The following is a 25,389-nucleotide window of genomic DNA, read 5'->3' as shown; positions in this document are numbered from 1 at the left end:
TCCATCTCGCTAAGTGCAGTGTCGCACATAGTATTAATGCTGACTCGTGTGACATTCTCCGACCTACACTCCCGTCATACAGGATACATGAGTTACAGGCTCACATCTTTTCAGACATTCATTCCGACAAGATCTCTGTCGTATACGCGCACCATTGGTTAGCGACGTAGCACACTGCACCATATATGGACTGTACACCATGCAACATCCAGACACCCTACCCATCATAAATAGCTTGTTCCGATGTCCGACAATATAGCAAGCTCCTTCGAAGTGACTTATACGATTTCATGCCATTGACCATCTCCCCAGACACGTGCTTGGCTGTCGCTAGGCGCTGACAAATACGCACTCGTGAGCACATGTACACGCACCTGCGTGTGACCTCTCCAGGTGTATCGATTGCCTCTACCAGAGCTACTGTTCAGACTTGTCGCTATGCAGCCAACATACGGTCCCGTCGCACAAGAGGATCTCAACGATGAAATCGACAAGTGGGGCGATATGTGCACGGACGAATTGTTCAGGAAGTTATCGTCTGCAAAGGAGACGCTTGGAAGGCTGCGCGGTGCCCTTGTGCGTATGAAACCAACCCATAGAGCTACTGGTCAGTTTCACAACTTCTATATTCAAGGTGGTATACGGAGTCCACAAAGGGATATACACTGGCCAAAAGGCTGTGCCTACGTGGATTCTGGTCACTCTGAACAGGATCACTCAACTTCTGAATGGAAGTGGGACCAACAAGCAACTGAAGAGATGGCTTCGAACGGCATGGCCTGAGCTGCTCGAAAAATCTAGTTCACATTGGCCCAGTCAGGGCACAAGTGTTGGCGGAGACCTTGCGAGTGGCGACAACGGCAGCAGGCCTGATGATCCTACTGGTGGAGAGGGTGGTGGGATAGATGAGGAGCAGGTAGAGCGTGGAGATACAATTCACGACGACAGAAAAGGGGTCAACAACGAGGTAGAGGGTCAAGTGAAGTCCCACTCTTTTCCCCAGCCTGCGGACGTGAGCACTGGCTGGAAGGTACTGAAAGAAGCGGCAAAAAATGCAATTAAAGAGAAGGCAGAGCAGTGGCGAGAAACACTGAACAAGGTGCGTGTCAACCAACACCTAGTCGTCTATCTGATGAAAGATCGATACACGATAGTGCGACTACTGCAGAATGGCAGTACGCGCGGTCAGGGAATGCATTGTCGATAACGGTACCGGATCATGTGGGACGTGTAGGAGCGCTGGGAAAGGATGCTACTTCAATGGGTATTCTCTCAATGGAACGCAAAGTGAGTACGACAAGTACAATACGTGTTTTCACGGCTACAGCACCCTGAATCCGCTTAACCCGACCAGAGATTTCGGGCGCGACGCAGGAGAGCCGTGGTGGCGATTTTATAGACAGTACGGGAAAGGAGGTCGCCGACGTCGACGAGAAACACCCTCCACACAGCCGGCCATCTAGGAATAGACCGTCGGAGTCGGCGCATACCAGGGCCCCACCCATACAGACGGGCACGTTCGTACTGAAGGACAATGAGAGCGTTGAGAAGGCGGACGTCATACCAGCTGAGTCGTCAGAGGCGGGAAAGACTCCTTCCGGAAAACACGACCGCGCGGACCTCACAGAAAGTGCGCCCATGCCTAAACGAACGAAACGCGACAACGTCCAAACCTCAAACGCGAGCGACAGCGCAGCTGCCCCATTCCTGGTGTCGGACCCACTGGAGGCACCGAGCGCGACGGCGATTACATCCTCCAGCATCACATCTACCGAGCACGTGAGTGACCTGTCCTCGACCACCGATCTGCTACTGTTAGAACTAAGAGTACAATTTCAATATCCAGGATGGGTCTTTCCCTACCTCTGCACCATACCCGCAGACTGTGCCATGTGGTGTACATGATCCACGATCTGCCGTTTCTATTCTGGAGAACATTGTCGCGAACATCACACAGCAGCGCACTGCCGTGGCTGCGAAGATTACGACCTTGGAGCAGGAGCATCGTTGGCTAAACGAGCGGCTGGCCGACTATCAGATACAGTTTCAGCAGGTACAACGGCGAGGCATGATACAGGCTGGGCATTTCCGCGTCGCATCGTCGCCACAACTGCCAGGCGGTTCAGCGATAACATCGGCGACTGAAACGGCCTCCCAAGCGAATGTCGCGCCCAACGAGGGTAAGTACTCGTCGCATTCCCTGCGGTAATGGCTTACGTACATTCTTGTTTCGAAGATCCTTGTTGAGTGATGCAGCCTCGTCAGTATCGGCTACCAGAGGATTGTAAACATTGTTAATGCATGATACCCAGCCTCAGAGTTGTTTTCGCTGTGCATTGGAGTAATCTCCTTGTCTGGAACCGTTTGCAACATATGCTATTGCTTTAGGGGCAGGACACTGCGATGTCTGGAAGTTGTCGGTTGAGCAGACGGAGTCGGTACATTCTGATCGATTGTCCACGAAGACGAACAATCAATGAGTGCTTGATTTTCATGTTTTGGATTGTGAGTCGCACAAATCAACTACTCGCAATAGCTGTAAAGGCAAAAACAATGACTTGTTGTAACATAGTGGCCATAGCCGCTGCGGTCAGTGATGTAGGATATGTATGTATAGTCAAGCCTTTGAATCAGCGTTAATAAACTGCTGTGGTCGATAATATCACGGGGGCCCTGCTGAATAGATACTCCGCTCACTCAGCCTCTGACCTAAATTTACGCATAGCTTTCCCAGGGTCCCATGTCTTTCCCTTCCATCCTCTCCTGCGACTACCAGCGTCGACGCTGTCCATTGAACTCATGTCATCACCAGCAGAGATCGTTCTTCACTTCTTCAAGGACAGTCCCGTGCCAACGGACACGGCCGAGATGGTAGACTGGGCGGAGAAGTTCAAGGAGAAAATGGTAAGTGATCCTTCATTTAGCAACTGGACGCTACACGCTGACATGACGAAGCTCGTTTATGATGCCACTCGCAATCGTGCGCAGGACAGCCTTGATGACGCCGCGGTCGTAAACGGTATACGTCAGGCTGCAGAGACTGTCAGTAAATATGCGACCGACGAATTCCGAGTCTGGGCGAAGGTCTCTGTACCCCAGCTGAGCGCACATATGAAGAAATATGGAGCTGAACGTCCGACGACTGTCATGGGTCGCAGGAGCGATACAAACTTGCGAACGACTCAACCCAGCCGTCGCCTTCGTACAAAGGTTGGCACCAAATCAGCGTCGGCTGCGCGCGCCCAGGCGCCGTCAACGCACGTAGACTCCACCAGTGTCGGAAATTCAATATCAGCACCAGTGATCACAGGTATGCATTTATAGTGGTCTCATTTGACTATGGCGCTGAACCAAGCAATTGCAATAGATGCGATGGAGGTGTCAGTTGACAACGGGTTGACTGCATCTCATAGGAGGAATCAGGTGCGCTCGTCAGCCACATAACACTGTGTATACAGCCTCCAATCCTATCTGTGATATTGTAGGAGAACGGCGATGCAGATGTCGAACCAGTCGGCCCACTTCCAGTTCCGTCTCGACATCCGGCTTCCTCGATCGGCGCCGAGGGAGATCTAAAGTCGCGAGGAAATGTTATCAAAGTGGCTCGATCTAGACGTGAAGGTATACGTTCATTTACGTATGCAATGACACATGTTGACATATCCACATCATGTAGATCGAGCGAATGAGGTCGACAGAAGGAAGCGTGCGAGCGAGGCGAATGTTAGCCAGCAGCACAATTATGACGACGGAAAACATCGTATGAAGACACAAGCGGTCTCAGCAGCACCAGAATGGCATATGGATCATATGAAGGATATCGCCAAAACGGAGGCCGATGATCCTGCGAGTGGGGCTATCGTCGATTCCTTTCCTGCTGCGCCAAGAGAGGTGGATGTCGACATACCCATCTCAAACCATGACGCACCTTCAGCTTCTACCGTTGCCCGCTCAGGAAAGGATCCGATGGAGCATCTCGGAAGCAATGGCACAGACGCGAACGCGTTGCATCGTGCGGCGACAGAGGATCTTGCAAGTGTCTGTGCGAGGCTTGCCGTTCTGAGACACCAGAAAGAGAGTTTGGAACACCTTATGGCGAGAGTGCAGAATACGGTCGTACGGTGAACAGTGTAATTTGGACTGAATCGTGATGATAAAACCTTCAATTTGTCAATCGAAAGCCTGTCCTACCGAACAGCGCACCGGTTTTAAATGATACTCACGCACGACGATGTAAGCGGGGAAATTACTTGGGAGGTGGGGATAGACATTGGCGACAACAAAATAACATGTGCGTAGAAGACGTTATGTCGGGACATTCCGTGGCTCGCAGCAGCCAAATGTGCGTTCTTTTATGGTTTTTGAAACGATTACAGGAGATTGGGTAATGTGCGACAGACGAGTCGCACACGCGACACGTCCCGTCATCTCGACAAGTCGTGACCGCAATGAAGTGTACTCGGGAATCTCATACATCATGTTATGTGAACGTTCCTATCGCGACTACTGGATACTGAGTACATGCAATCGATTACCTATCGCGCTTCGTTCAAAAGTGCTCGTGATCCGCCCCATACCATCCGACACTCGTTACGATCGGCGACGACGCTGCACTCTGCTCGATGGGCCGGGCTCGAACTCGTCGACGTCAAATGCAGTCTCGTATGAGCGCTTGGCCGACTTCCGCTTCGTCGAACGTCCTGAGCGTGTATCGTCTTCCCATTCGTCGTCGTCAAAGATGGACATCGGTGGAGACGAAGGTGGCAAATGAGAGTCGAGAATGTCAACGTTCAACCTCACCGATTCGTCGATTCCAGCGCGAGCGTAGCACATCCGCCCGTCATGGGCAAGGTCCAAAGCTTGTTTAGCACCAAGAAGCTTCAACGCGACGTCAAAGGGGCCATGCGGCAGATCACCTAAGGAGGCCGTGAAGCTGTCGTACATCTTGATCAGCGTGGCCCTGTCGTGGAAGTTCCAGTCGTTGATAAATCTACAGGCTCGAAAGCAGCTCCGACCGCCTTTGACCCATGCCAGGCCCATGCGTGCAAACAAGAGGTGTCCGATCCCCTTTGCGCTGTTCCTCTTTGTCCATGGTTTACCCAAAGCGCGAGCGACCGCGAAGTGCTGTCGCAAAGGCGATTCCGGCTCGAGAAAGGCAATCATGGCAGTGACGAATCCTACTAGATACGGCCCGGGATCGCTGGCACCTCTCCGATAGGACGTCTCCACGCCGCGCCCATTATCCGTCTCCCCATCTTTAGCGATCCAAGGCAGGTTGCGTATGATCTTGATCGTCTCCGACGAAGTCATCCCAGTAAGCACTGCATCAGCGGCACCCTCGTCGTAAAACACCTTTGGTAGAACCTTTGAGATGACAATGCCGCATAGGAGAGCGAGCTTGTGGACTGGGTTGTCGTGCGCGAAGTTTCTACGGACCCACGTATACGTGTCGCGGACGTACTTCGCGCTGGGCTCTCCGGGGAGCTGCAGCACGTTGGGGGGCAACTCGAACTCCTCAGGAAGCTTTTCACGGCGCATGGCTTCCCCAAGATCCTGGAGGGGCGTCGCGCTTGCACTCCATTTCACATGAACGTGATCATTTGCAGCGCGCCGACTAGCCTCCAAAGCATTCCTGTTGTTGATTTGTACCGGCGTCAGCGCCGCATCGATAGCCTGCTCTCTGAGAAGGTCGCTCTGGGCATCGGCCTTTCCGAGTGTCTCCCATGAGAAGGCGCATGCCCACCGGCCCGGACGACCTTGGGTAGATGCCGATTTGGCAGGCACAAAGTGAATCTGGAGCTCCTGCACAGCATTGGCGAACGCCCTGCACACCCATTTCTCGAGAGCCTCGCTACGCATGCGCTTGATCGTGGGACTTATTGTTTCCTCCCGCATATCCCGTGGTGCATGTGCGATCATTGCGTTCACTGCGACGCGCAGAACGCTAGCTGCCGATCCTCCATTCGCCAGGGGCGACTGCAACGTATCCGGATTGGTCGGCCTTCCCATACGGTAGAGATGTTGGACGAATTCGCGTAAGCTGAGTTGCTGATGCGTCGGATTAGGGAGTCCAAGTCCTATCGTAGACGCGTCCTCGGTGATCGCCATAAGGAGAGCGGCCATTGTGTCACCAGGCGTGAACGAGAGAGGGCGCGACGCAGACATCCACCGATCGAGGAACTTCTGGCGAGCCTCTCGCTCCTGACGTACTATAATGTCGGGTCCGCCGCCCAGCGACGATTCGGTAATCGGACGATTCCTGACCTGCTTAGCGAGGTTCTCCTTCACTGATGTGGCCACAAGTCTCTTGATGTCGGCGATGAAGATGTGCAGAAAGATCTCGCCGATGATGGCAGCGTGTCGCAGCGGTCCACTAAGTGTTAGATATCTATTCGCTGCCATGTGGTAGGAGGCAAGATAAATCCGGAGGCGAGTGAATACCATCTGCAATACACGGCGTAAGTGAACTGTTTGCGACATGGGTGGTACGACAAGCTGGCGAAACATCCCGAATGTCGGCGTCGTCGACAATCAATACTGTTGAGTCCAGGAGTGAGCCACGTAAAACGCAGCACATGCGGACCACGCGTCCTATGACATCGCCGCATCGACAATTTCGTCGACGAATGTCGTGTCGCCGACACAAAAAGAAGTTCCTAACAGACTGAAACCGTGCACTCACCTCAAAATGAGCTTGTCCGTATGTGAGCGTCTGCGCTCTCTTGGAAGCGTTAGCTGGCTCCTTGCTGTCTGCCTTCATGGGCCAGTGCTCCGGTCGGATGAACACCGCCGTCGCGCGATTGGGAGTGACCGACATAACCTGAGGATCAACTGTAGGGAGGCCTTGGGAGAGGAGGCTAATGAGGAGAAGTGTCCGGCGCATGAGCGCCGGTGATAACACCTTCGCATTCCCAGTGTGTGCATAGGCTAAGATGCGCTCCCAGAGTGCCATGATCTCGATGTCGGAAACAGGTGGAAGGTCTTCGTCTTTGTGATCGGCAGCTGGATTGTTGACGACATTTTCAACCTTGTCCTTGTTCAGGTCCCAGATCTTCTCTAGAACACATGTGACGCCATACGTCGTCCATGCAGTGTATGCCGGCGACACCTAAGTCGGACGTTTGAGTTTCCAGCTGATGAAGGGCCATCATTACCCCAGAATCAATCACGTACCTCGCCCTTGAATACGACCAGATGCTGCTTGAACTCGTCGATAACACGAGGGTGAGTCCAGGCATTTACCAAAGGTAGCAGGATGTTTTGATAGAGGCCGCTGTATTAAATGTCAGTTATATCCTGTTTATCTATGTGCTCCACTTACACGCCAGTCCGCTCCTCATGAGTGAGGGCGTTCATGTCCACCTGATAGGCGGTTTCCACCCTAAGCTCCCGGGGAGCGTCGTGCTCCAGAATGCGTTCATTGTACCGGTGATGTGGCATGCCATTTGCCACCTTGCTGTAGACGTTTTGAAAGACCCGTCGTGCTGGCCCCTTGGCAGTGTAAGCACCTGCGAGCGCCATTCCTCCCAGGCCGTGTGTAGTTTCGTGCATTCCTGCTGAGGGACGTACGCGATGCGAAATCTTTGAGTAACCCTGGAATGCGACAGCAGTAAGAGCTTTGATGTGACTGTCGTGGTGGTCGTTGTCGTCGTTGTCGTCGTCGTTGTCGTCGTTGTCGTTGTCGTTGTCGTCATCATCGCTGTCGCCGCGCCCCTCGCCATCGTCTCCAACTTCATCCCGACCGTTGTCAGAGGAACTGTCGCTGCGACGTCGGTGTCGTCGCGCACCGGATTCCAGGTGACTGCGACGACGCTTGTCGCGATATCGATTGTTGATTGCTTTGATGAAAGGGTTGAGCGATGTCGGGGGACCTGTTGCCTGCATATTCCCGATGTGCCTGATAAACGCCTGGGGGTAGACGGAGATCGTTGGCTCCACAGGGCCATCATCGCCCAAGACATTGTCATAGTTGTCCCACCGTGAATCGTCGTCCTGAAACTTATGTTGAGCATTCCAATGATCATCGTTGCCATCGCGCACCCCCACCTGATCGCCATCATCACCCTCGTACGCGACCTCGTTGGGGTCGTCGGCTCCCTGATTGTCTGCGTTGTACTCGTCCATTGCGTATTGCTGACCATAATCTGCCTTGAACGCGTTTCCAATGGTACGAAGGTTGACCTTCACGTCGCATATCTTCGTGTCGGCAAATGGTGCAACCTGCAGACGAGGAACCCGACGCCCGTGAGCGTCATATAAATTAATCTCACGGCCGTCCTCGTCCCGCAGAGGCACTTCAGCAAGGTCCTCAATCGGCTCCCGAACTCGAGGATCTGGAGAGTCGTACAGAGGCGCTCTCCGCATGACATCCTCGATTGGTCTCTCTTCCCATTCCTCAACCTCTGAACATCTGCGAAGAAGAATCAGTCAGCTGTCTGTACAGTATTCCCAAAAACACAGGAAACGTACGAAATCTGCGATGCGATAGCAAATGCCACGTAGCGAATCTTGCGGTAGTTACGATCCCTGCGCCAGTTTTCCATCTCGATATCCTCCATACCAGCTCCTCCAATGGGTGTATTCTGACCATAGCGACAGACGACGGATATGGGCTCGTGGCCCAGAAGAAATCCGTCTGCCTTCCACGCCATTGGGACCTTCCTCGTCCAACCCGCCCAGTTTGCGCCAATGACGAAGGAAAGCTGCCTGAAGTCGGCAAGATTGAGCTCGATTGAGGGTGAGTCGCTGTTGCGTGATGGGATGCAACGTTTGCCATGCGCGAGGTGAAACGATCGCATCAGGACGGCGACAGAGACAGGCATTGTCGCAAGAGGAGTTTCCGATGCAAGTGTGGTCATGTTGATTGGAACGAGGAAGGATGATTGAGCGTCGTCAGATATTTGTCACGAACGACGTATATGTGTAGAGCTTACAGCGCATTTGTGGAGGCCTTTGCACTCAGGCGATGAGGGTCGGACTTTGCTGCTGGGAGGCCCCAATCGTGGCTAACTACGATGTGATGGCTACGGAGCGTCGCGAGCATCTTTGAGAGGAATAGAAGCACAATCTGGACATGATGTGGCATTAGGCGAGTGTCGTGACCGTCCCTTCCATACTTCTGCCTCATCTCCGCGGTCCGCGCCTTCTCCACAGCAGGGTCAACCTCAAAGTCGTCTCGGGGACGAAACGCAAGCCAGAGCTCTAGCGATCCGACGCGTCCAAAGTACAGCATGCGTCCATGGGAATTGAAACCGAGGTCTACGTAGCGCGCCTTGAATGAACGATACGAGCGATGTAGATCAATTGTCGCGGCCCAGTTGTGGTCCGTGCGCACGCCTGGGATCGCAGCGTCAAGGCCGACGTCGCGCGAGACCGCCGCAAAGAAATCGAGGTTGTGACTGCTGATGTCCCATAACAGATCGGGACTCTTGGGGTCAATCGTGTAGTGGTCATCAATGGTGAGGTCCACCCGCATTGAGAGAAGCTCCATCGCGCGAGTCGACATCTTTTTCTCGAAGATCTTGCGTAGGTCCGACAGACGCATAGACTTGCGATACATCCGGTCCCAGTCCGTCCGACTCTCCGCCAACGCGTTCCCGTAGAGCATCGTCGTATAAATGTCCTTTTGTTGAATGTTGGAATCGGCGACAATTGCATCTGGCACTTCTGACAGGTCGAACGGCCCAGCCCTCCCTACCAAAGCACGCTGGAAGTCTCCGTCATCGTTTTCCCTGATGAAGCAGTTATTAAGCAGTCATTTTACATGGTAGTGTCACACGTCACTTACGCGTCAGGTCGGTCGACCAACTGGTTTAACACTTCATTCGGAGGCAATGGGTCCTCAGATCCCTCCTCCGAGATGTCGCTACATAAGTTCAGGAAGGAGTATCAGATGGGCTCGCAGCAGTGGTAAGTAATAACACGCACATGCCATCGTCACCATTGGGGACCTCCTCAGCTAAGTCCATGGTATCGGCGTGCAGAAAACGAGGAGTGTCGCAATGCTGGTGACGATGAGAGTTGGGAGCGAAGGTTGTATCTTCGCTTGACCGCCAGTTTGCGTACCGGTTCTTCGGCTCTAAAATTCCGAGGAGACCGCAGCATGTGCTTGTCCGGCAGCTGCGGATGACCCCGTTTGATCGTCGCTGTATTTACCTGATACGTCGGAATAGTTCAGCCGACAGGAGTGGTAGCGAGCACATGTCGGCCTCAAGTCCGTCCCTCCTCAGTGCATCCACTCTTACCAAAACATTTACTACTGCGATACATGTGAGGGCTGAGCAGGGATATCCTTGTTCTCCGATACTGTATACTGGATTTCGTGAAGAATAGAGCGAGGTTGACCACAGCGCGGACTAGATCAAATAACTACGTAGGGTTCGGTCTCTGATACGGTCGCGACAGATGATATGTCAAAGAATCTAGATATCAGAAACAGTCTTCTTCACCTTTTCCGCATTCTTGCTTTTCTTTTTCTTCTTCATCGCCGGTTCTGTGACAGGCGTGAAACTCAAAAGCTCATCTTCATCGTCCGACACAGTATTCGGAGCTCCCCTTGCTGTTGTGCCAGTACATCAGTGTCGCGGGTAAGCATCGGATGTATGCAACTCACAGCCACGCGACGTTCCTGTAGCTCGACTGGAAGCCAGATTCTTCTTGTCTTGAGCACGCGACAATTTACTGGTGCTTGGGCGCTCGGGAGAAACCCTTTGCCGCTTTCCATCATTCGTCGCGCCTCCGTTATTGTCGTGCCCCCGCTTTGACGGTACCACTTGTGCTAGTGAGCACAACGAAAATGTGTGTCTCGAGGATTTTACTCACCTGTAGCATCTGAAACATACTCCTTGCTCGTCTTTGAGTCCAGACGTATCTCCCGTGTCTTCGTCCCATTCCTAGCATCGACAACTGGCTTTTGCTTCAATGCAGTGACTGGCTGTTCTTGCTCATCATCAGAGAATGAGTCAAGAAATACATCTGGCTGCCATTTGCTGGTGGAGTTCTGTCGGGCTAGAAAAATACGATCGGTCATTAGTTTGGTTTCTGATGAATGAATACAGAGTCACAGAGTTAATGAGCCGGAGTGAGAGACATGTTCTCCGTCAAATCAGCTCACGGCGGTGACCCTCGACTGGGATAAATCTCGCTTTCATATTTCCCCTCAGCCGTGAAATTGAAGCTGCGCTTGGTGGTGTCTCTTTCGAAGGTGCATTGAAATCGTACACAAGTGCCTTCCGACGACGTGAAGCTTGCACATCCTCCGTATCACCGACTTTGAGAAACATGTCTCTGTCCGTTCCAACCGTGACCATAGGCATGTTGCATGATATCTACGTACCTGATTTATCCTCGCTGGCCAACGTAAACGTTCCCGAAGGCGCAGTATTGACTGGAGCCGGACGAAAGCCACGTTCTTTCTTCGCGGAAGCTGCAATATGTTAACATGAACCGCCATTCGAAATGTAAGTGCAGCGAGTCGAAATGATTTTGGAGCGACAAAGGGACGCCCGAGACATGTCGAGGCGCATCACTTGCAACGATAGATGCATGGTGCAATATCCCCATATAATGTGGCGACTCACCGGAATTGTCCTCAGCATGCGATGGATACTTGGATTTCTTGACGATCTGCATAGGCTCGACGCGCGCACTGTCTGTCGAAGCGTTACCAATCTGCATGGGCTGTACGGGCGCAATATCTGTCCGATGCTTGTGTTCCGCACTTCGTAACTCGACCTGAGACAATGTTCAGCATAAGCATGTACGTCTTCACGGTGAACGCAATTAGCAGCGACCACTCACCAGAGGGACATCATCATTCTTTCCATTATGATCGTTTTCCGTCCCCAACGAACCACCACTCTTGCTCGATGCCATGTTCTTCGGAGTAGTCATCTCCAAGTACGGCTCATCATGGTTGGCGAAATCACTGTCGGTGTCACCTTCTCCATCCGCATTGCTGTCGTAAACGTCCACAGAGCTTGCGATTGTTGAAGATTGTTGACGTACGCGTACTGTGGTTGCGGTAGCTGGGACGTGTTAAGTGATATAAGTCGAGCGGTTGCACCATGTCGCGTTATTCTCTCACCTCGTACAGGGTCCTCGACATCTGTGTTGCGTCGTTTGGTTGGCACTGGCGCCTTTGCTGGGCGATCACCGTTTTGCTGATTGATATAGCTGCGCTCTCCCTCAACAGCGAGCAGTTCGCCGTCAAGGCCAGGACGCTTCGGCCACTACAGCATGCCATTGGTAATTAGATGAGGACAGACGTGTCGCGAGATTCGGTATGATATGCTCACGCGAAATATCGTCCCAACACTCGCAGAATGGGACTCATGCCCGACACGTTGCTCAACAGGATAGTAGTCGATGGCACCTCGACTAAAGGGCAGACTCTCCGACGTGCCACTCTTCCACTGTCGGCGACGGGTGCAGGTTTGAATGGCAGCCTTGATTCCGACATACGGACTTGTTCAGGACTCCTGAATCATAGATTTGTATTGTATTACTCGCCTGTTTGATCGCGTCGATAGCTAATGTCCACTCCAACGAAATTGCCTGTGCTTTGTTGAACCTTCCGTCTGCAGTGAGACGGTATTTCCCAAGCGCATGGGATTCAAGCGACGACACAAGATCTTGAAGCTGTTTGCGCTCTGTCTCAGTCCCTTGAGTACTCTGCAATGCACTTCCAATAAGCGTGATCTTCATCTCTGTCACAGATGTCCACCCATGTATCGTGATGTCGAAGTCATCCGGCTCATCGATATCGTCGTCCCAAAAGACGAAACCCTTGGTGGGGAGTTCATCTTCGTCGTAAAACATGTTCATTGCGTCCCACAGAAGATGTCGCAGGGCAAAGAACGAGTTCCCCATGTCGACTTGATTATGACATGCTTGGGCTATCGCATCCTCGATGAGCGCAGCGGAATACAGCCACTCGAAGGATTTCTTGCGGCGATTTTCCCAGTGTCGTAAGTCCTTCTTACTCGTGCCACGGAGGATCAGTCTATGTCCAAGTGGATTTGTAGGAAGAGATGTAGGGTACCCCGAACGTGGCAACGCCTTCGCGCCGATCTTGTACAGCAGGCCCTGAAGGTGGTCGGAGGCCTTATACGTTCCCTTGTCTTCCGACCAGAACCAGAATAGCTCCGCCAAGTTGTCGGCTTCTTCGGATGGTGAGAGACATAGACCCTGACCGTCCTTCCAGTGTGCTGACGACGCAGCCATCTTCTTGATAATGTCCTTCTTCGTCGGTCGAGTGATGGATGCAGCGGATAACTCGATCTCCACATTTGGTAGGAGGAGGGCCTTCCCTAGAATGAAGACGGCTGCGATCTACGTAGAGTTCCCTTCAGCTCGACAATGGGTGATGATTGCGCTGTGCATACCTGATCCAAAATGGACTGCTGCTGGTTGTCCGTGAGGTGATTTTGCGTCCAATATTTGACGGCGATGAACATGGCGTTCGTCGCATCGTTAAAATCCTGCGTGGCTGCGTTGCTTCCCTGGTAGTACCAGTGAAGGCCTTCAAACCAGCCAGCGACCTATGAATCACATTGAATCCCAGTCAGCAAACAATTGTTGTATGCAGATTGTTTCAACGATGGCTAATCCGTCGCGCGACGGTCACATCGTTCAACATCGATACGACCCTCGTCGCGACATCAAAGCCCAAAACAGCTGAACTAGAGTGACCACTGAACGTACCTCCTTGATAGCCCTTGGAGTCCGACTGAACGCCTTATGTAGATCGCGAAACAGGCTGATCGTCATGAACGGCAATGGCATGATGTCTTCGTGGTCGTCGCGCACTGACAGGCTGTAGTAAACACGAGAAAGCATCTGGTCGTAGTTGAGGGCAGCCTCAGAGACGTTAGGCAGTGGACGGTTCTGTGTCTCTGCCTTCCGGTGAGCAGACATCTCCCTCTCCAGAGGGATAAAGCGATTCCGTATAGCCTTGACGACCTGATCGCGGTATTCTATCAGCGTACTCTTGTACTCTTGTACGTCTATACCCAGCATGAGAAACATATTCTCCGCGCGACGAAAAGTCTTCACGTAGATGTCGTCGAGCTCTCGGAGAATATCGTCGTTCTGGAAGATGCCGTGGAATCGCTCGCGTCCTCGACAGAACTTCATTTCAAGCGTTGCGAGCTCGTCCGCGCTGAATGCGGTGCCTGTTCCCTTCTCGTAGGCGTTCATCGCCTTGCGAATACTGTAGAAAGAAGGCCACCCGCACCGGCCACTTTGCGAGGACTCGGAGTTGTCGGACGACGATTGGACGGGCGGTCCGTCGTGGGTGCCGGTAGTTCGCCTCTTCTCCTCTAGAGTATATACGCAGTCGACTCGTGCCAGACGATCACACTGTCGAATGAAGATCCACGAAAGTAGCTGATTCAACCGTTAAGTGAGTCGATGATGATTGCACACGGGTATCATACATACCGTTCCGTGTGTGTCGCTGAGGTTGCGAAGCCACGAGACTTTGAACTCTGGCTGAGAGCGAAAGTGTACGCCAAATCGAGTCATTGAGATAACCATGAGAAGCATATAGACGTTCATTATGATTCTTGACATCGAAGAGTTCACGTTGAGCTTTGTGGCGGTAAGGAGTCGATGCTTCTTCATGAACGCGTCCATTCCAAGCTCCATGAAGGCTCGCCGAATAGAGTCCAACTTCTGTATCATCGACTCTTCCGACGTTTCTCCATGCCGTGCCTTCGCATCGTTTCGCGACAAATGCCTTGCCAGTTCATCGTCCGCGGTGAGCTTGTCTGAATAGTGGTTTACAGGCTGCTGAGTGCTGTGTCGCCCGTGAAATGTAATGAATACTTACGAATATCGTATAACCGAACTCCCCACCACTGCACCTCAGCCATCATCCTCTCAAGTTCCACTGCTCTCCCCTCCCTGCTCCTCTCACTCGCGACACTCCTAACGGAGTCTTGATTCCCATCCTCCGACTCTGCTTCGTCGTCCGACTTGGCTGAAGCGTCCTCGAGCGCCGCAAGTTCCTCTCCCCACATATTGTAGAGATCGTTGGCCATACGGTGACGATGCTGTCCCGCCAATGCAACGACGTTAACGGGCCTCTGTATCGTCTCCTTGAAGCGCAGCTCTGGGAGACGATCCCCGAGCAGTTCATCTCCGACAGGGGCAGGGCTGTGTAGTAAGTGGTCCTTGTCCACAGCGAATAAGAGGTGCGAGTCGCTCTGGAAGCCGTGTGCGTGCCGCTTAGTAACATTCTCCTTTAGGCGGAATAGCGCCCCCTCGTCAAGCGGGCGATTGTTGTATTTCCCAAACTGTGGTGAAATGGACTTCCTGTCGATGATGTTGAACTTCATCGTTCCGAGAAACGCGTCCTGCGCCCGACGATCGAGCTCAAGGAGCTTTGCAGGGCTGACTTCCGACCATTGGTTCTTTAGAGGCCATATGATAAGTTTTCGGAGTTCAAGCATGAGCCAAGCACGCACCGTCACCGAATCCCAAATATCGGCGTCCTCCTTTGACATGATCCTCTCATCCGTATTCTCACTTTCCCCCTTGGCTCCCGCTGGAGACACCATGTCTGGGACGTCTACTGAGCGAGCGTCTTCTGAGGAAACACCTTTCGCCTTCTTCGGCTTTCCATCCTTGCCCGCGGTCTTCGGCTTCGGCTTCGCAGACGACATACTGGCTACTAGGGTTTTTGATTGAAGCAGGTCTCTGGATAACAAGCCAGTGCACAAAGTTGTGTCGGGCTGCGAATAACGTGTCACTGTCGGACTATGGGCGTGCAGAAATGCGTCGGGCGAGGGGTAGCGCGTTACCGTCGGACTAAGGTGGCGACGGTTGTCGGACACTGAGCAGCTCTTAGTGTTCTAGACGCCCGCGCTGAACCAGCTCGACTCATATCTGGTCTTACTTTACACTCAATCATTATGCACAGACGTTAGTCCGGGCCTCGGAGACAGGACTGGTACCAGACCCAAATTTTGATTGGTTCAGCGAGAATACGATGATGTCAATGTTTCAGTGCAAATCAAATCTCTCTAATGCCTAGCATTCATTGGTGAATATACTATGATCATCCGAGATTCACGGGGATCTGTCGTGCGATCGAGAAGCCGCCCACATGCCGAAGCTAATCACTCGTTATCACAAGCGAATGTCGCTTCGAGATACGATGTTGCGCAACCGAGCGAAACGAATACGAAGCATCAGGGACTGGGCCCACCTAGCACCGCTGTGTGCACACAGCGCGACATGCAAATGTAGGTATCGTCTGCGATTGATAGCATGCTCATGTACCCCCATGCGTCATTTCCAATGCGCCACCCAAAGCACTGGCATGGGCAGGAGACAATACCTACAGCGGTCTGCGACATATTCCGTCTAAACAATAGACTGCGGTATCATTCGTTGCTATGGGACACGATATATGTAGCCCATGGAACCATTGTTATTGTTTGTTCTCAGAAAGGTAGACTTGGAGCGCGAACAGATTTGAGCAACACTGCACAGTAAGCACTCCAGAATCACATAACAAGATGTTGCTATTATAGCGCAGCTCTAATAGCTTGGTAGGTACAAAGGCTTGGTAACAGAACCGTGGATGTCGAGCTTTAGTATTTTCCAGATAGACCATACGAGCGACACAGCTATTCACGTGAATAAGCAACGACTCCTGTGCGACTAGTGTTGTACAAGCTAATGTTGTCGTAGAAAAAGAGTTCAATGCGTGGATGATCCCCCATGACGATTGGTCCGATCCAGGTTTGACCAATGGACAAGCTTGGAAGGCATCCGCGAGTCCACCGTTTGGAGGTTGGAAATCGATTAAGAAATCAGACTGCTGTTCGTTCAGGGGAGCTCCCTTAGCGCTACCAGTTAGTCAATCTATTTCCGAGGCTACATTGTGAAGGGATGTGAATGAGCTCACTTGCTCTGTAGGAATAGACGGGTATATGTCCATGTCCTTATACACACCCCTGGGTCGGTGAACAGAGTCGCATGCAAGATGTATCACAAAAACCTGAGCACTCACGCATCAGAATTGACATACAGGTCGTTCGGCGCCTCATTTATGTTGCTCGATGCTGGCATGGTCGGTTCGTCGGAGACGCTACGTCGCGACAAACCAACGATAAGCATATATGTCGTGCCAATTAGGATGCATTGTGAGCTGACTGACCTCCCCTGGTACAACTCTGCCATTGCATCGGGCATACCCTTGTCGTCAAACAAAAGATGGTATAAGAGTCAATGGTGGTCGCATATGGAAAATCAAGGAGCATGTGTTTGTGCTGGACCCTAAAGGGGAAAATATGATCCACTAGGTAGACTAGAGCTGGTATCATGTCGGAATCGACCCCAACGTGCACCCTGGTACATGTATCCAAGCACACCTACCGCATGGCTTCTATCATTCTGTGTGATACCTGATGGAGGTGTTCTGTGTCACGAGCAAATTGCCATGACTTTGACGCACGTCTCCCACAATTTGCCTAGTGCAGGCAAGTCGATTCATACCTCTGTATCCGTCACATAGTGTGTCTCTCGCCTACATGCGAAGTGGCAGATATGTTGGAACATGCGTTTAGGCACGAGCTCGCAAGCTCGGCCGAGATAGTTCCTGAATGAAGATAAGGGAGGTCAGGGTATATAAACCGTAGTTTTCGATGTACCTACCTCACGCGATTGCCCTTCGGGCATCGTCCGCGCCCGGGACACTCGCGCTCGTCGAACGTCGTTCCGCTTGTTCTCACACAATCGCGTCAGCCCACCTGGGGGTTTACTACCAGAAGGCTCTGGGGCAGCTGAAAGCCCGCCGCTCGCTGCGTTGCTGGACCTCGCGCGTATGCTGTCGCTCGCCGATACTCTGTGGCCGTCGCCATGCCGCAGACTCCCGCCGCCGTCGCCGTCGACCCACCTGCCTAGACGAGGCTGAAGTCGTCAACCCGCCGTTGAACGCCGCACGCGCGCCACCGCCGCCGCACGTCGTACGATCGACCTGTCGAACCGAACCGCCCGGGACAGGGCCGAAGCTCAGCTGTCCACCGCCGAACCGTTGTCTGACCCGCCCGCCGAGGGCATGACCGAACCGCCCGCCGAGGGCACCGCCGAACTGTCCGTCGAGGACACCGCCGATCGAATTGTTGTCGCTGGAGATGTTGTGAAGTTGCCGGATTTGGACGAGGATCGCGCCGCTGTACGTTGTCGCCTTACCTTCGCACCTAAGGGTTGCCCGTCGGAGCTCGCATGAGCATGGACTATCGGCCGGATGTCGGAGTGTTGGAATGGGTGCCGGAGCTGGATGACTGTGAGAAGACGAGGATTTGAGCTTGGGGGAGTGCCGGATGTCGAACTGCGGGGAGTGCGCGTGAGCACTCGCTTGCTTCGCTCGGGGGAGTGTGTTGGAACATGCGTTTAGGCACGAGCTCGCAAGCTCGGCCGAGATAGTTCCTGAATGAAGATAAGGGAGGTCAGGGTATATAAACCGTAGTTTTCGATGTACCTACCTCACGCGATTGCCCTTCGGGCATCGTCCGCGCCCGGGACACTCGCGCTCGTCGAACGTCGTTCCGCTTGTTCTCACAAGATATTGCAGTTCCAATGAATCTACTACGATGTATCATATTTCATTCTCAGATCACGCGTCCCTACCCCGTGCGAGGACCACAGAAAATCCATGAAACATGATGTGATACCATAGAATGGGCAAGACTCCGGAGGGGTTACATCATCGGTTAGATAATGACAAGCATACGTTCGTTGTCGGATAATCCCGACTCTACGATCATTCCCTCGACGTGCTACACAACGACCTCTGCAACGACATTGTCTCAGTCGCTCAGTTCATAACCCATGGCGTGATCGTAATCAATGTCGACATCTTTGTAAAGTATGTCAGTGTCTGGGGCTATCGGCATACATGGTGTGTGTGTCAGAACTTACCGCTATCATCGTCTTGAACCTGCAGTTGTACAGGTCTATTGGTAATCAGTGTAACGAGGTCTGTAGGGTCGCGAACGTCTGACAAGCGTTTAACACGATGATGTACTGCCCACGCGTACATTTAAACACAACGCACCAACAATACGATCATTCACTAAAATGACACAAGTCAGTGCGAATGAGAAAAAATCGAGGTGACGACATACATATCCAGCGGAGAGCCATCGGAGCAAATGCTCTACGATGTGCAGCAGGGCTAGCCATGGACGAGACGACACGCGGCCGTATTCTGTAATACTCGAACAGAAACCACCGAATGTTGTGTGCGTCGTGAGGGATTAAGGGATCGACAGTGATCCATTGGAATAAGGCGAGGAGAAGAACAGGAAAGTTCTGCTCCTGTCCAGAACGCCTCAGTGACCGAAGCCAAGGTGGAGTCTGTATGAGTACAGTGAATGGTGCGATGCTATATCTCGACAGCTTTGGTTGCTTACCAGGACGTGACAGCGAATTAACAGTTCAAAGTTCCTCCAGGTGAGCGGGCTGTTGTATGCTGCCCAAAGCGTGCGTTCAAGGCGATTGAAAACCTCTGTGTTCCACTCATCCGGAGCAGGAGCAAGATCACTGAACAGGTTCCTATCTTCCAGGATCTCATGACGTTGGCGTGTACCTTCGGCTCCCATGGGCGACAAATGGAATACGTGGTTACGTAGGTCGCTAATGGAGGATTGGCCCACCATTGAAGGGGTTCGTCGGAGGGTGATGGAAGCAAAAGATGAAGGGAGGTAGGCCGTGCGCAGGTGTCGTAGTCCAGGGATAAAACGGAGAACGATGTCGGAAGTTATACTATTAGTAGACTTAGCAGCTGGCGCAGAGAGCGACAGATTTTCCATCGCATGCCTGCGCCCCAATTGGCGTATCTCTCATACTCATCGGCGATCAAACCATCCCGGGCCGAACGCGTCGTCCATCAGAACGTGGAACTTTGGAAGGCTCAGTTGCACATCGCAACGTTCCGTGGACCCAAGCGCTGGAGCCGATATTTGCCCGATCATTGCATGAATACATTGTGCACACCTACTGGATAAGCGGCGTTGACAGATAATTGAATGCACTCATCATCAAGCCTAAGGTTCACATGATACTGGCTCCACGTCGATAACTGTCGAGTTCTGCGACATTGCAAGCCAACGTCGATAACAGCTCGCGACAGAGGGAATATTGGCCTCCTGACGCATCGTCTGCGATCGATGTATCCAAATAACACTGGTGCAACTGTGTATGCCAGCCCCTCACCAGCGTGAACATGATTCTTCATAGTGTTTTCTCAAGGCATTATGCTGTACCTAGCGTGATATTGACGACCTAAATCGTAGCCACCGCATCAGCGAGCGAGCCATACACAAGCAATAGACACCCCCTTTGTATTCGCCATATGTTGCTCCACATCTACCCGTGCTTGACAACCCTGTGGCACAACTGCATTATCGAAGGAATGTTTCATGCGGCATGCTCCATTACTCCCACCTTCGACTGCACACGGTAGGGCCTAAGTACCATGTCTGTATGTATATATTGATGCGACGTTATCTACGGCGCACCCTTCCCTGGGTTCAGTTAGATTAGCCGTCGCGTTATGTCGTAGATACGTACCTAATACTCGCAACTGCGTGCGAACCGCGGCGAATTGAGTTAAGGATACGGCGACGTCGGAATCGAGTATTCTCGCCTGCCCCCCGGTAACAGCCTGCTTCCACTGCGCGACGGTAAAGAATTGGCCAAGATCGGAAACCCAGACATGACTTGCGACGGCTCCGAACGAGTCGTTCTGTCGCAGAGGGAGTCGGAAGGGAATGGTGTAACTGTGGCCGGGAACCGCAATGTCGGGGCGGCCCCAATCAACTGCGCGCCAGGCGGTTGCGTCGCACTACCTAAAATCTTGTATGACGTGGAGATGTAATTAGACAGACAACTCACAAGTTTCAGATTGAGACTGCTTGTGAGAGGAGCGACCCAAAAGCCTGCAATATGTCCCGACTTTAACACGTCGATTTTGCTGACCACTGCAGGTCGCCATTTGCGTGTATTTGCTCCGTGGTAGGCCGCCGAGAACTTGTTGTCGGTAGGCCGAATCCAGACAAGGCAGCGCGGTATGCGGGGCGACATGAGGGTGGATGAGGTACGATGAGACGTGGTCGTCCGACAGTCGGAGACGGTCGACAAACTGTGACCTACTGATTGTATCAAAAGGTCCAGGTAAGAGGGAATTTCAGGCAGCGTAAAAGCAAAGGTTATGTTACCTGAGAGTGTTTGAAGACCCGTTGGCAGATTTGAGTGGTATGCGACACTGTATGACTGTCGCAGGAATAGCGCGACAACACACATTTGTCGTGGTTTGCTCCCGACGTTTGCACTGTTCTCAATGCTATATGAGGATTGTTGGTATTCTCTTTGAGTATGTGAATCAATATCCATTTATCTCAACTACGACAACAAACTGGTCCGTGTCGGTTGGTGTCGCTGTAATGTACGCACACGAATGTCGTAGGCCACTCCCGACAGGCACAGTGTCTCCCGCTAACTAACCTAACTAATCTAAGTACCAGCACAAGTGTCGTAGGCAACTCCCGACATGGACAGTGTCTCCCGCTAGCAACGCTCCGTACATTGCCAATGGGTGATAGAAACCTTTGAACACACATAGTGCACCAGCTTCCGACGCAACCCGACCCTAGTCTACGACTCAGGCCTCTATGTCGATTCAAGAGAGTATAAACAGTAATCCTACGCAATGAAGTGAGCGTACTCGTAATCTAAATGACAATACGTTAAACACGACCAAGTATCACTTAGATATTGACAGTGTTGAGAGCAAACCGTCGCAACAGTCAGACATAGTGGCTCAAATAATAGCTGTCGCGTGAATCACATCAATCGCTGAATCATCACCAATTGGTATGTGCTATTTAAGCCCGTCGCCAAGGGCAACAAGCATCACCCGGCGAACTCGGACACTCGCAAGAGCTCCTACATCGCGGCTTCACAAACGTAATGGAAACGAGCGCTACGATCATTCGGACACACCTCGTAGCGTCACCATTAAACTCGGCTGCCCTCACACATCTAGCCGCCCCATGAAAATGTCGAGGTCCATCAAGTTTGACCGCTTAGGAGGCTGTCCTGAGTCGGACGCGACACCGCCCACAGGCCGCATGATCAATGAAGATATCATCGTGTACTGCTTGGACACGACTGGTTGTTGTTTGCAAATCCTGTTCATCGTTTCAGGAGGGCATAGCCCTATGTAGACTCCAAGTAGCTGCTATGTATGTACTCGAGGGGGCTTGCGTTGTGTGTGTCTAGCGATATATTGGTTCGGTACAACTCCGTAGAGGTAATTTCATTGGGTGGGATGGGTTGTCATTGGTGCTAATATGCATATAAAGTAGGGTTATTATTGTGTCTTGCAGTGTCTATGTACAGTTTGTGGGTGGTACGTCTGGAATAAAATCAACTGAAGTGAGACATGTGTATATTGGGAGTATCAGGAATGCGCGCGTGAGAGGCGGTCGATAGTCGCCGTCTTCAGTAGCTGGTAAGGAGGGATGATTTGTGATGATTCACGGGTGCGCTCATCCTGTAGAGGGCGGTACTAATCGTAAGTAGTCTAGTAGCAGCTTGAACCGTAACACGGTCAATGAGAAGATCAAAAGGAAAGAGAATCGCATGTGTGGACGCGACTGAGGACCAGATGTGCATCAACAGCGTCGACTGTCGGAAGTCTGTGTCGACGGAAGGCACCAAGAGCTGTCACATGCAAAGTGCTGCCACAGCTAGCCAGATGGTGACTCTAGTAGATTATCGTTGGAGTCACGTCAAATGTTGTAGCATCTGCAATTTGATACACGCCATGGGCTGAACCCATGGCGTGTATCAAATTGCAGATGCTACAACATTTGACGTGACTCCAACGATAATCTACTAGAGTCACCATCTGGCTAGCTGTGGCGGCACGGCTTCTGCATGGACCCTCTGCAGATGGAGCAGACTGTCAACATCGACAGATACCAGCGCTTAAAGACGGTGTGACATTTGTTTTCTTGAAGCATCAATTGATCCTGTCTCTATAAATAGTTCGTAAATTGCGTGCAGAACATTACAACAGATCGGATGTATCCGACTGTCGTGTCGTGTCACTCCACGTGGTACAGATGGTACATGAACACGAATAAGACCAAATTTTGAATGTTGCGGCGCCTTTTTGCGGCGACACAATGAAACGTCATCATTCTGTCGGTGGATGTCAAACAGGACTTGGTCGTGCATGCATCGTTCACGGACGATGTCGTCCACGCCTGTGGACTGTCGTGTCGTGTCGCCCGACCCATCGTCTGTAGACGATCCGTGCATGCATCGTTCACGGACGATGTCGTCCACGCCTGTGGACTGTCGTGTCGTGTCGCCCGACCTATCGTCTGTAGACGATCCGTGCATGCATCGTTCACGGACGATGTCGTCCACGCCTGTGGACTGTCGTGTCGTGTCGCCCGACCCATCGTCTGTAGACGATCCGTGCATGCATCGTTCACGGACGATGTCGTCCACGCCTGTGGACTGTCGTGTCGTGTCGCCCGACCCATCGTCTGTAGACGATCCGTGCATGCATCGTTCACGGACGATGTCGTCCACGCCTGTGGACTGTCGTGTCGTGTCGCCCGACCCTGCATCGTTTGTAGATGATGCGTGCATCCATCATCGTTCACGGACGGTGCTGATCGTGCGACCAATGTGTCGCGTCGGCGCGCATCGTCCAGAGACGATATTTCTGCTGCTTCTTCTGCGATATTGTAGCTGTACTGCATCGATTGACAACGATACAGTCTACCCTCATTGAATCTGCTACTTAGTTGCATGTCTGACTATCCCAGGGGTACAAATCACAGTTTCCTTGCCTCCATTGACGGTTAGTCTGACGCTAATCCTATCCTTACCACCCTTTCAGAACACCATATAATGGCTGGGTGCACCAAAAGCGTACCCAGCCATTCCTTGTGTTTGCCACAGGACGGTCTGGCATGTCGGGATGGTGACGCAGCAAAAGCTGGGACTCGGCGCGCCAATGACGGACCCAGCCGCTCGTCGTGTCCGAGATCGACGGACAGGCTGAGGGGCATCGGAGGTAACGGGCGGACACATCGACAGGCTGTCGTGTTGACAAGCAAACGGGTGGGTGACTTGACAGGCCGTTGGGTTGACGAGAGACCCGGGTAGGCGTGGAGAACGCCCGTGTGAGTCGGCGACTCACACAGCCAGGCTGGCCTGCGAACGGCGGAACGGTGGGGTCCAGCGAGAAGGTGGCCGGACAGCAGGTGTGCGTCCGCGACGCACACCCGCACGGTGGGCTGGTGGTCCCGGAAGGGCAGCGCATGGGCGTGGAACGAGAAGGGCGGGGCGTGAGTCGACGACGCACGGGGAGGCGTGGGATCGGCGGGCAGGTCGGTGGTGATCGCGAGCGGGCGAGCGGGTTGAACGGCGGTTGGTGGCGAGGTCGACGCGTGGCGGATGGCGGATGGGACAATGGGGCAACCGTGCACCTGGGCGAGTCGAGACGGGCGGGCAGGACATGGAGTGAGGGCGTGTGGTTGGTGTGAGTCGACGACTCACACCTGCCTGCCGGATGGGATCGCGGTCGCGACAGAGGTGCCGGTGGGCGCGGAAAAGACGGGTGGGGCGTGTGCGTCGACGACGCACACGCCGTGTTCTTCCGGGGCGGTAGATGGCGGGGTGGGCGGAGATCGACGGCGGCTGGGTGGGTTCAATAGCCGGTGGGCGGGATCGACGAGGGCGCGGGCTTAGCGAGCTCGCCGCGGGGTGTGTGCGTCGGCGACGCACAGCGCCGACCCGTGCGTCGAGTCGTAGAAGGCGGGGAGGTGGCGGGATGGTTGGCGGGTGGGCGGGCTCGGCAGGCGGGTCAAACGAGGGCGAGCGAGCGAGGTCGGCGGGTGGGGGAGTGCGTCAGCGGGGCCTCCCGATGTGTGGGGCAGGCGTGACGAGCGGGACGGGGCTTGGCAGGCGGTAGAAGGGGCTTGAGGAGCCGGTGTGAGTCGCCGACTCACACCGGCCTGGCGGGCGATGTATGGGGCGCTGGAGGCGCGCGGTGGGCATGGCGGCGAACGCGTGGGGCGTGTGCGTCCACGACGCACACCGTCGAGCCGTCCGTCCGGTCGTAAACGGCGGGGTGGGCTGGGATCGACGGCGGGTGGGCAACGAGCGGCGGCGGGCTTGACGAGCGGCGGGGGCTTGACGAGCGGGCGGGCGGTCGATTGACTGGTGGGTGGGCTCGGCGCGTGGCGGGGTGTTCTGACAGCACACCCCTGCGCGTGGGGCAGCCTTGAGAGGCGGGTAGGGTCCGGAGGGTGGGCGTGCGGCCGTTGTGAGTCCACGACTCACAACGGC

General features: G+C 53.3%; 6 protein-coding genes across 6 annotated transcripts; 1 reads left to right on the top strand and 5 right to left on the bottom strand.

Annotated features, from left to right (window-relative positions):
* Nucleotides 1–438: 438 nt before the first annotated feature.
* Nucleotides 439–4,125, top strand: B0H18DRAFT_1126503 (uncharacterized protein; the record flags this gene model as incomplete). The annotated part of the gene is made up of 10 exons (XM_048035168.1): nt 439–576; nt 635–1,175; nt 1,235–1,291; nt 1,355–1,779; nt 1,847–2,180; nt 2,726–2,904; nt 2,956–3,310; nt 3,368–3,423; nt 3,486–3,621; nt 3,677–4,125. 10 exons carry the CDS (start codon nt 439–441, stop codon nt 4,123–4,125), a joined length of 2,670 nt encoding a protein of 889 aa, XP_047885835.1.
* A 465-nt stretch (nt 4,126–4,590) lies between these two features.
* Nucleotides 4,591–8,822, bottom strand: B0H18DRAFT_1126502 (uncharacterized protein; the record flags this gene model as incomplete). Its single annotated transcript, XM_048035167.1, has 7 exons — nt 4,591–6,444; nt 6,683–7,108; nt 7,174–7,273; nt 7,322–7,730; nt 7,788–7,992; nt 8,047–8,410; nt 8,470–8,822. 7 exons carry the CDS (start codon nt 8,820–8,822, stop codon nt 4,591–4,593), a joined length of 3,711 nt encoding a protein of 1,236 aa, XP_047885834.1.
* Nucleotides 8,823–8,929: 107 nt separating this feature from the next.
* Nucleotides 8,930–9,968, bottom strand: B0H18DRAFT_1126501 (uncharacterized protein; the record flags this gene model as incomplete). The annotated part of the gene is made up of 3 exons (XM_048035166.1): nt 8,930–9,731; nt 9,788–9,865; nt 9,928–9,968. The coding sequence occupies 3 exons, from the start codon at nt 9,966–9,968 to the stop codon at nt 8,930–8,932; spliced, it is 921 nt and encodes a 306-aa protein (XP_047885833.1).
* A 453-nt stretch (nt 9,969–10,421) lies between these two features.
* B0H18DRAFT_1126500 (uncharacterized protein) lies at nt 10,422–15,668 on the bottom strand (the record flags this gene model as incomplete). Its single annotated transcript, XM_048035165.1, has 13 exons — nt 10,422–10,558; nt 10,613–10,771; nt 10,822–11,007; nt 11,580–11,733; nt 11,800–12,026; nt 12,086–12,230; nt 12,297–12,413; nt 12,463–13,332; nt 13,386–13,541; nt 13,705–14,388; nt 14,443–14,771; nt 14,834–15,416; nt 15,471–15,668. The coding sequence occupies 13 exons, from the start codon at nt 15,666–15,668 to the stop codon at nt 10,422–10,424; spliced, it is 3,945 nt and encodes a 1,314-aa protein (XP_047885832.1).
* A 770-nt stretch (nt 15,669–16,438) lies between these two features.
* B0H18DRAFT_960546 (uncharacterized protein) lies at nt 16,439–21,099 on the bottom strand (the record flags this gene model as incomplete). Its single annotated transcript, XM_048042963.1, has 18 exons — nt 16,439–16,852; nt 16,919–16,967; nt 17,024–17,101; nt 17,171–17,208; nt 17,509–17,611; nt 17,668–17,733; nt 17,778–18,140; nt 18,250–18,441; nt 18,498–18,597; nt 18,934–19,038; nt 19,070–19,087; nt 19,140–19,371; nt 19,428–19,833; nt 19,879–19,963; nt 20,072–20,174; nt 20,461–20,495; nt 20,587–20,860; nt 20,911–21,099. The coding sequence occupies 18 exons, from the start codon at nt 21,097–21,099 to the stop codon at nt 16,439–16,441; spliced, it is 2,850 nt and encodes a 949-aa protein (XP_047885831.1).
* A 1,684-nt stretch (nt 21,100–22,783) lies between these two features.
* Nucleotides 22,784–23,682, bottom strand: B0H18DRAFT_960545 (uncharacterized protein; the record flags this gene model as incomplete). The annotated part of the gene is made up of 4 exons (XM_048042962.1): nt 22,784–22,880; nt 22,925–22,981; nt 23,002–23,057; nt 23,152–23,682. 4 exons carry the CDS (start codon nt 23,680–23,682, stop codon nt 22,784–22,786), a joined length of 741 nt encoding a protein of 246 aa, XP_047885830.1.
* Nucleotides 23,683–25,389: the final 1,707 nt, after the last annotated feature.

The sequence above is a fragment of the Fomitopsis serialis genome (genome assembly GCF_022376445.1).
Source record: "Fomitopsis serialis strain Sig1Antser10 chromosome Unknown B0H18scaffold_201, whole genome shotgun sequence".
Classification (NCBI taxonomy): domain Eukaryota; kingdom Fungi; phylum Basidiomycota; class Agaricomycetes; order Polyporales; family Fomitopsidaceae; genus Fomitopsis; species Fomitopsis serialis.
This window is presented reverse-complemented; position numbering and strand designations above follow the sequence as displayed.